Source organism: Monopterus albus, unplaced genomic scaffold, assembly GCF_001952655.1.
Source record: "Monopterus albus unplaced genomic scaffold, M_albus_1.0 scaffold23.1, whole genome shotgun sequence".
Lineage (NCBI taxonomy): Eukaryota > Metazoa > Chordata > Actinopteri > Synbranchiformes > Synbranchidae > Monopterus > Monopterus albus.
The window spans coordinates 4,083,134-4,093,170 of record NW_018127903.1 but is presented as its reverse complement, the minus strand read 5'-3'; the positions used below and the strand labels follow the sequence as shown (position 1 = coordinate 4,093,170).

General features: G+C 41.6%; 2 protein-coding genes across 2 annotated transcripts in view; one reads left to right on the top strand and one right to left on the bottom strand.

Moving 5' to 3' along the window:
- On the bottom strand, positions 1 to 8,546 carry sart3 (spliceosome associated factor 3, U4/U6 recycling protein). The gene is made up of 19 exons (XM_020594428.1): positions 8,334 to 8,546; positions 7,093 to 7,219; positions 6,888 to 6,992; positions 6,616 to 6,800; positions 5,722 to 5,827; positions 5,107 to 5,231; positions 4,815 to 4,970; positions 4,170 to 4,308; positions 3,806 to 3,913; positions 3,636 to 3,713; positions 3,497 to 3,555; positions 3,028 to 3,137; positions 2,811 to 2,923; positions 2,646 to 2,722; positions 2,388 to 2,559; positions 1,855 to 2,288; positions 1,360 to 1,512; positions 1,032 to 1,219; positions 1 to 926 (listed from the first exon to the last, which is right to left on the bottom strand). Exons 1-19 carry the CDS (start codon positions 8,529 to 8,531, stop codon positions 734 to 736), a joined length of 2,826 nt encoding a protein of 941 aa, XP_020450084.1. The 5' UTR covers positions 8,532 to 8,546; the 3' UTR covers positions 1 to 733.
- An 82-nt stretch (positions 8,547 to 8,628) lies between these two features.
- Positions 8,629 to 10,037, top strand: part of iscua (iron-sulfur cluster assembly enzyme a) — a 3,108-nt gene continuing 1,699 nt past the window's right edge. Inside the window, exons 1-4 of the mRNA XM_020594429.1 lie at positions 8,629 to 8,829; positions 9,040 to 9,153; positions 9,256 to 9,366; positions 9,464 to 9,542. Of these exons, the coding sequence (XP_020450085.1) occupies positions 8,728 to 8,829; positions 9,040 to 9,153; positions 9,256 to 9,366; positions 9,464 to 9,542 (406 nt within the window). The 5' untranslated portion in view covers positions 8,629 to 8,727. The remainder of the gene's footprint in view (positions 8,830 to 9,039; positions 9,154 to 9,255; positions 9,367 to 9,463; positions 9,543 to 10,037) is intronic.

The window sequence follows — 10,037 nt, the reverse complement described above, 5'->3', positions numbered from 1 at the left end:
GACATAACATCAGGGCAGTCCTCAAATTATAACATACCATCGGGCCAAAATAAAGCCAATTAACTATCCTTTAGGGGTACTGTAATACTGTTGACTCACAAGTGGTAACTAAGATAGTGCGTTATGTAAAAACAATGATTTATACAGTCTGAAAAGGCTTGATAGCTGTGTCCTCAAAGGTCAAAATAAGTTACACAACTCAATTCCTTAGTTTCCTAAAAACATCTAAACAATGTCTTCCAACATATGTACACACACCAACTATATCACACCACATCTGAACTGTCGGACCTTTGCATATACCCTTTTAAACAACATTCACAGGTTTGGCTGCTTTGAATATTTAAAAAACATACTCTCCAATATGTTTCTGTCAGATCCCTTTCACATTACACAACGAAGACACCTTGCAACATGAGGTTTACAATTTTAGATACAGCATATTTACAGACAAACAAGATACACTTAAAAAAAATAAAAATAAAAAGCCCACCACCTCCATACACACCCAACAAGAACAATCTGTCACACTGGTGGAAAGTCTTGGTTGAAAAGGGTTTGTGATGTAGGGCAGGAGCTTGGTGATTAAGGCAATCTTGCAGAACGGATGATGAGAACAATACTGAGATTAAAGGGAAGTCAGGTAACCAACTACAGAAAAATCACCACTAATTTGTAAGGACACAAGATGGCTTTCAGTGTGAAGGCGGTCAGAATTCACTCACTCGTCTTCTCACTTATTGAGAAGCATCCTGGCAAAGTCTGAATTTGACAAAGGTTTCGTCTCACCAGCTGTGCTCACCGAGGCGCTGGCTGTTGGTGGCACTCGCTCAGCTGCTGTCCCATTCTCCACTTTGCCTGCAGGCACGCTTTGTCGGTGCAGGGAACGAGGAAGTAACGACAGCTGGGTATGTCCTCTTCCTCTCCTGGAAAAAGGCAAAACAGCTTTGTTTCTGCACATTTACAAAAGTGAGGATGGCAGATGGTCAGAGAACCTCAGCTGGAACAGAGTAATGCGTAAATAAACTTACGATCCGTAGGCCTGACGAGGCATCATGTGTGTTGTGGGTCTATTGGTACCAGGGTTATCTGCCATGTTTCTTCGAGGAGGGTTACTTATAGCGACAGAGATTTTGTTGCCCTCTACGTCCATGCCATCCATTTTCAGAACTGCCTGAGACGCCTGGGTTTCATCTGCAAACTCAACATATGCCAGACCCTGCAGAGACACACAGGACAACAGTTAACATGGCAACGGCAGGGTCTATACCCTGACCACGTCAGCGTCTGTGTGGTAATTATTAACTTCATCAGACTATTTTTAGTCAGATGTGGGCACCATCCTCCTCTTTGCCTCACCTTGGGTTTTCCTGAGCGATATGTGACCAGACGAACATCTTTGATAGTGCCATGACTTTTGCAGATTTCTTCTAGTTGCTCTTTAGTACATGAGAACGGCAGACCAGAAATGAAGATTTTGTGTTTCTCCATTGATGTGTTGTATTTAAACACCTAAGGGGACATTAATGTGAAGGTGTCACTTGTACTGCATGTTAGCAGGGTTCCCGCAGGTTCACCAAGTTAAATTTAAGACTTTTTAAGCCCTTTTTACTACACACCTGTCTTACCAAATGGATAGATGAATTAACTAGTTAATTAAATATTTCAAGTTAATGGCAAAAGAAAACATTAAGATTCGTAAAGGAAACTTAGTTGTTTAATATATGTACAAAAAAAAATTGGATTGACTTTTAAAACTTTAAGGCCTGCAGATACTCTGGTCTTTAAAAACAAACAAAAAAAAAAACCACACACACACACACACACCTACTTGTGTTCATATTTTACATTTACCTTAAAATCGGGATTTTTGTTTTTATCCACACTAGGTGACACAAACATGGGCCTGCCCTCCACCTCCTGCCTGTCCAGCTTCAGGGCTTCAGGGACTGACGCTTGGGATTCAAACTGTACATAGCCGTAGCCTTTGAAGTTCCCTTTGATGGTGTAGACTGGGCGAATCTGTTTGATTGGACCACATGTCTCAAACAGCGTCCTGAGCTTGGCCTCTGGTTCCTCCAGGGTGTACGCCAGGTTGCTGATGAACACACTGTTGCTATCATTTCGAAGCTCTAGCTTGTCATCGGCTGCCACTGCTCCCTGCTGCGCTTTGATAGCACCAGGTGGGGCAGGCTTATAACCAGGGGGAGCGTTCCTCCCAGAGAGTCCCGTCTCGGTCTCCATGTACTCTGTGGTTTGGTCACCATTTCCTCTGTGCCTTTTAGGGGCTTTGAAAAGAAAAATTAGGAAACACGCCATGAATAATATCACACTTAAATTTGCTCAAAAAAGAAAAGTCCAATCATCCAATCTAAGGAGTCTCTTACCCGAGTCCTCATTCCACTCATCTCGATAATCATCCTGCTCTGCTTTCCTCTTCCCCCCAGCTCGAGTTCCCTTCTGGACTTTCTTCTGACCCTTCTTGTCTGCCTTGGCCTTCCGCTTCTGCTCAGCTCTCTCCTCCTCTTGGCGAGCCAAGCTGGCTTCTTTCTCAGCCATCTAACAGATAGGCAGAACATGATAACATTAGCCAAAAGCAGCTAAATGATACTGCTGCTCAGTGCAGAGCTGACATGTTCTCCTACCTTTGCTCGCTGCTCATTAATCCTGTTCAGCCGGGTCTCAGTCTTCTGCACTGCTACATCCCAGTCCTCCAGAGAACCTTCAGGCCAGGACACACAACATAGAGACACGCTGTCATTTGTGAATGTTATGCTTATGCAAACACTGACTTTAATAGTTGGACTCACCTTCCACCCTCTCAAAGGTGAGCAGGACTTCAGATACATGCTCAGGGTAGTCTGAGGTGCACTGAACTGCTCTGTGGAGAGCCTTCCGACAGTGAACAGGGTCTCCATAAGACCTATGCATAAAGTTAAAATGTAGACAGCATATTCAAGTTTTAGCTAACAAGGACATCACCACTGCACCTGAAGTAAGCTCGTCATGAGATGCGTACTGTCAGACCTTTCTAGGTTATAGTACTCCAACCACATGTTGGCGTATTTGGCGTTCCCTTTAGTCATGATACTGTCCCACAGTTCTCTGGCTTTTTGCATGTTCTTGCAGTGGAGGGCCTTGCAGGGAGAAGAAAGGGAAAATAGGAGATGCATGCGCTCTATATCACATTTAAAGTTGTCAAAGAAAGATAACAGTACATGCAGAACTTTAAAGACATGACAAAACAGCATTCCCAGTTTGCATTGTGTCCTTTAGGTTCTTCAGTTCTTTACCCTCTATCTCAGTAAATTTGTTTTTGGTAACAAAGTTTAATAAGCCTGTATTAAGTTTAAATTGAGAAGCTCAAAGATTTTGTTATATAATTCCTTAGCCAGGTCGGCAGTTACATAATGAAAGACTAGACAAAGATTAAGTACAATGTCAAGACTGCAGAATTCAAGCGCTTGAAAATGGTTGTCATAGTAACAATCCTTACCTCTACCCTTGCCCAGATCTGCATAATGATACAAGATGGATCTCCACTTTCACCAAACCCTACAGAGGCACAACACAGTGAAACACATGAAAGCCAACCTGAGCCCCCGCAAAAATAAATCCCAGTGAAATCCACTTACTTTCTTCAACATCTTGTTTCATGTAGTCTAGAGCTCGAGAGAAGGCTCCTCGTAACTCCTCTAACTCTTTACTCGATTCTGCAAAAAGAAAAAAAAAAGAAAATATCAGCAAAGGAACAATCAGCTTTCTTAAGTCAGAGGCAAACTGGTTTTCAGATGCTCGTCATCACCTTTGCTGAAATCCACACGTCTCCTCAGGTAGTCGAGGTACGCCTGCCAAATTTCCACATAATCAGTAGCTTGAATGAAACCAGCATTCAGCGCCTTCTCAAAAACATCTGTGTGTAAGAACAAATAACATGATAACACCAAACAGGATCCAACATACCACCATATGGGTAAAGATAATTCCCCACAGGAGCACTAGTATTTAAAATATATTCAAAACAGTAATGACTCTTCAAAATTGTCATACTTTCAACATTTCATACACATTGACTTCAGTAATGCTTGCTGCAAATACATATATAAACAGTAACATTATATAACACAAATAAAATGAAAACAACAGCTTCATCCTGCATGCACTGTTACCTGAGACAGTCTGGTGATCAGCTCCGTGCCTCTCCAGAGCCAGCAGGTAGCTCTTCCACAAACCCATGGTCCAGGGACAGTTCCTGACAGCACGTTCATGAGTAGAGAGAACCAGCTCTTTGATCTTCAGCTGCCGATCCTGTGGAGCCCGCACAAGATAATTAACAAAATGGTTCAAACAAGACCTGTTGCTGAATGTGTAGAATCACTTCTATCAGCCACCACCCCTTCCTTCTGTGTATTCTTATACACTGGCTGTTACGAAATTGCTATTTACACACTGCTAAACACTCAGTAAGCAAGTCAGACAGTTATGAGTAGTACAGGCATATTTAATCAAATAGGGATCTGGACACAGTCATTTGCAATAATTTGAAAAAACAAAACAAAACAAAAAAAAATCCATTCAGGATATAGCTACTTCAATGATCTAATACCAATCCAATCAGTTTATCGAGATAAGTTCATTGCAACACTCTGATACTAGCTTGTGCTGGCAGGTGATGATGGAGTTGGCATGTTGTAGGCACTGAAAAAGAATGGTCATACTGGAAGCTAATGGCGTGTGAAATGAGCCCATATTCTACACAGCTGACTGGAAGACTTCAAACAACAGCACAACGCCAAACACTGACCAGTACTCACAAGATAAGTGGTGTATTTTGCCCACATGTCTGGTACCAGGCAGTTCTCTGCCAGAGCCCGCTCAAAGATTATCTGGATCCGCGCTGGGTCACCCTCCTTTAGCTCAAAGTTGATGTACGCCTGATACTCTGCCAGCTTGGGAGGTTCTGCTACCAGCTGCAGCAAGATAGCAACATGCAGATGTTATGCATCACACAAACTATGCACATCATTAAAAGTCAGGACAATTGTCATAGATGTTTCAGGGAGGAGAAAATGTTCAAAGTCAGAACTATCAATGCAAGTAAGTTACCAGTGACTCTTCAAATGATCTGCACTTCTCCATCTGCTGCAGAGCCTTTTTGTACTGATGTACGACCGTCTCAGGAACACCATGTTCAGCCCACTCCTCATACTCTGCATAGGTGGCTTCCATGTCTACAAAGCAACAGAGCACAATTATTTCAAAATTTAAAGACACTTTAGCTTTTTTCAACACTATCAATAAAGACATGTTCATCACATATAGTATTTACAAAATTTGAAGGAGTAAAGTTGAGAAGTACATGTTCTAGGTTAGTGTAAATCTGAAAATGTTTTTATGTATCCTGCCTAATCTCCTAATGTCCCACACTTTTATTGAACAATTCAGCAAGTGTTAAGTTCTGATAAGAAAGCTAGACCTTGTGGCTACCTCTAGTCCACAACTGAAAGAAAAATGATGGTCAGAGCCTGGAGAGGACTGCTTTCTTTCTAAATTTGTCTGCCATTTCAAAAGCCCCATCATAAACATGGCACTCTCAACTTATCCCACAAGGCAGCATTAGCATTTCAAATGGAGTAATTCAGTTTTTCAGGTGAAGACACGGCCCTTACAACAGGAATCCTGCCCATTTTGCAGCAACCTGTCTGGAGAAAAGATGCTTACCCATTAAGGGGATGGCCAGCTGGCGGCGAAACAGCGTATGGATTCGCTCAAGCTGAGTGTTCAGCAGCTCCTTCTCCTCGTGGCTGGGAATCCTGCCAGGGGGAGGCTGAGAGGGAAGGCAGCAGAGAACATGCTGTCAACATTCAGTAAAGGTCAATTAAGTCTAACATCAAAAGGCATTCAATTAAGTTTTCATATGTCAATGAATTATATTTCACTGAATTCATCAATGTAGTTTTTGAATGTTTTGCAGCTAAACTATTATTAGTGAGACAAGAAGAGAAAGTCACTGAGAAATGTGGCAAATACATAGATTCTACTCATAGCAGTAGCTCAGTGGGTGGGCTCTCCCACAGCAGCATGTTTCTCTCCTACATCTCTCTCTTCCTGCTTCAGCAGCACTGGTTGAAACCAATAAATATTTGAAACAAATCAACTGGATCGCTAATCACACTGATCTGACTGATCAGCTTTCCCACGTGCATTTTTCAATATTCCCGTGGACTGAGGGGGTAAACATTCAGCTTCAGAGTTTATGAACTAGTATCAACTTTATCTACTTGCAGAGCAGTCCATATGCATCCATGCTATATAGTGTGCTGAACCTGGCAACAGCTGTAGTCTAATGTTAGCTTAGCTAGCCTTACTAGCTTGCTAATAACTTACTAGAAGAGCTGGATCTTGCATCTTACAAAATGATCACAGTTGTATCAACAGCTGTATAAAATAGTCTCAACAAAAACCTGAACATGATCCCCTTCATGAGGATGGATTTATTACAGGAACGATGTGCTACCTATTAAACTACCAGCGGAGTGTACAATGAAACAGCAACAAACACAGAGCGAATGTCTGACAATAAATAAGACCTCTCCTATTGACAGAAACACAAACCTGGACTGTGGACAAAATGGCGTTCTCAAACTCTCTGTACGCCTCCCACACCATCTGTCCCTTGGTCATGTGAAGCCCCACCGCTGTCAAGGCTCTCTCAAAGATGGCTCTCACCTTGTCTATGCCACCTGGTGAGCCCATGCCACCAATTGAATACTGAGCATATTCAAGCCAGATATCTGGACCTTGATATAAAGACACAAAATTAAATGCTATCATCTAATAAATTAATGTAAAATCAAAAGGCAGTAACAATGGTGCAATGCACTCACAAATATAATCTTTTACGGCTTTCTCAAAAAGTTCATATAATTTCTCCCGGTTCGGCTCCTCCTCAGTCAGGCGGATCTCATCCTTGAGCCAGTCAAGCCAAATCTCTGCAGAGTTCAAGAAAAAGTGGTTTCAGTTGCACAAATAATGACATGTTTCTGTCAGCTGATTCTTCTCACCCCAAAACTGTATCAGACATACACTGACCTTCAGTGAGTGGAAAAAGTTCACTCATCTTTTGTCTTGCCTTTCGCAGACGGAAAAGCTCTCCTTCCTGTTTGAGTAGTTTGATGAGATCCACATGGCAGTTGTAGTCAAAAGCATTGATTGACAGCTGAAAAATCACACAAAAACAAAAGGACGGTAAGACTCAATACAATTAAATCCATGGTCATTAACTCATGCTTCTTCTTTACGTATTTAGCAGTAACTTGTTGTCACTGACAAAAAAGATATAGTTAAAACTGTAGCTATAATTTGATCTTAGTGCCATCTTAATAACTAAGGTAAATTTACACCATAACAGCTAAGCGGCAGTAATTTAATTTATTTCAAAACAATTACAGCTCTACAATTAATACTTGATTAAAATATACTGCATACTATTTCAAAAAATAGGAGAAAAATCCAGACATTTCCCTCTGAGGTACCACAGTCGCAAGTTTATTAGGGACACCTAGCTACAAAATAATGCAGCAAATTCTATCAGAGCTGAAAGCCTTAGTTGATTCATTACTGACATAAAACTAATCGGCATTTATTTTGATAATCAACTAATAATGTTTTTTGAAGAAAAAACTCTACAGTTCCACCTTTTTAACATTTTTCTAATACAATAATCTAGTCTTACAACTTAACAGCAGCTCATACAACCTCCAAAAATGACTACTGAACACTATAACCTTCAAGAAGGTGGGATTTGTTGCACGAGATTACATTAGCTGTAGCTAGGTGTACCTAATAAACTGGCCACAGTGTTTCCACTCTGCGGCTAGCTTGTGTTGAAGCACAGAGAGCATACAATATGTTGTTGTATGTAGTAAGACGTTATCAGTACGACGAATTTAACACCTTACCCGTAACATCCGATAAAGTTAGGATAGTATGAACGTTCTGTTTACATGGTATTCTTTTACAGTAACAACACTAAAAGCTGTAACGTCTCACCGAACTGCCATACTGAACGGTTCCTAGTCAAGCCGTTAGCATCACAGATTAGCAGAGCAGCTAATCACGATATGAATGACGTCGTATCATACGCGCCCATTTAATTATTTTGAATGACAGCAATAAACGTTACTGTATTATATTTTCTGTGAACCAGTGCAGTACAGATGTACTCACAGTTTATAAGCTGCAGACTAGTTGCTGACTGTGTTTACCATCCATTCATTCTCATTAGCTCTTCGGCTAACGTTAGTTGACTAACATAAAGCCTGGCTAATTACCTGCTCCTCCAACCGCTGGATTTCGGCTTCATTTTCTTTCTCATCTTCCGACGAATCATCCTCTTCGTCATCTGAATTTTCTATTCGCATACCAACCTCCTCCTCTTCGTCCGATTCAATTTCTCTCTCCTCCATCCCTGCATCTTCCTCCTCCATATCTTGCAACTGCGTTTGCTCTGCGTTGCTTGACGCTGCCATGTTGGAAAGACTGTCTGCCTGGTAACAAGCAAGCCAGCCGTATCGTGAGAGGCGGAGCCTGTCCCTAAACTGAACTCACGTATAACTATTTCCGCTAGGGGCTCCTTCGTCGATAAAACCTCTCTTCTTCACTTGTTTGTCAACAGAGAGTGGTCGTATATACTCGGTAACTTCCGTCAATCATCGGCATTTAAACATGGCGACTGTCTCATTACGAAATTCTGCTACCTCGCTGTTGTTATTTAGCAGAAGGTTTTTCAGACCGGAGCTGAATGTTCTCTGTTCATATCACGAAAAGGTAACCGGCTGAGTATATTATAAAGCTATAACTTTAGCCAAGCTATGTCACCTGAGTTATGGTGGCAACTGGTGTTATGTGTGTGATGTCTGCAGGACTGTGTAACGTTAGCGAACTTTAATTTACGAGCAGCGTCCTATCTGTTTAGTTTGTTACCTAAAGCACCAGAACAGTAACACACTATTTTGTGTATTTATCACTTTCCTGAAGGTGGTGGACCACTATGAAAACCCAAGAAATGTGGGCTCTTTGGACAAACGCTCCAAGAATGTGGGGACCGGATTAGTAGGTGCACCAGCCTGTGGAGATGTAATGAAACTTCAGGTGAGTTAGAGGTGAAGTACAGGGATTACAACCAAATAACTGCTGTCCTGACTTTCAATTTCCTGTTGAATTACAAATTATATGACTCTATGTTGATTTCAGGTCCAGGTGGATGAAAATGGTAAGATTGTGGTTGCAAAATTTAAGACATTTGGCTGCGGATCAGCCATTGCCTCCAGTTCTCTAGCAACAGAGTGGGTGAAGGGGAAGTCGGTAAGTTAGTGCAACACAGATGACAAAAGAGGCTTTCTAGGCCGGTGTGCTTGCTTTTGTTGGTTGTGTAACTAGTTAATTTGCTTTTATCCTGCAGGTCGATGAAGCTCTGAAGATCAAGAATTCAGATATTGCCAAAGAACTCTGCCTTCCTCCAGTCAAGCTTCATTGTTCTAGTAAGTTCAAGAGCACAAAGGTATATATTTTATTATACATCTAGAAACTTAATGAACACAGTGATCAGTGACCCCCAACCAGATTCTCAGGTGTTGGGCCACCACTAGCCTCCATAACAGCTTTAATGCTCCTTTTCATAGATGATCTAAGCTTCTGTAGCTTCACTGGAGGGATGAAAAGTATTCCCTTGCGTGGTGTTTTGATGATGTGGTAGAGCAGGGGTGCCCACACTTTTTCACCTTGCGAGCTACTTTTTAAACGACCAAGTCATAGTGATCTACCTACAGTTAAAATACTAAACATATATTTATTTATATACAGAGTATACCTTATGTAAACACAATATATGTTGGCGCACCTTGCATAACTGCATGAACCTTAAGGCACACTACAGTTCAGTACTTTTTTGCTCATTAGTTTACTCTGATGACTTGCACTGAATGGAATCAGCCAGGGCTGCATAGTCCGGACAGCAGCTGCTGGTCACCAAGCTT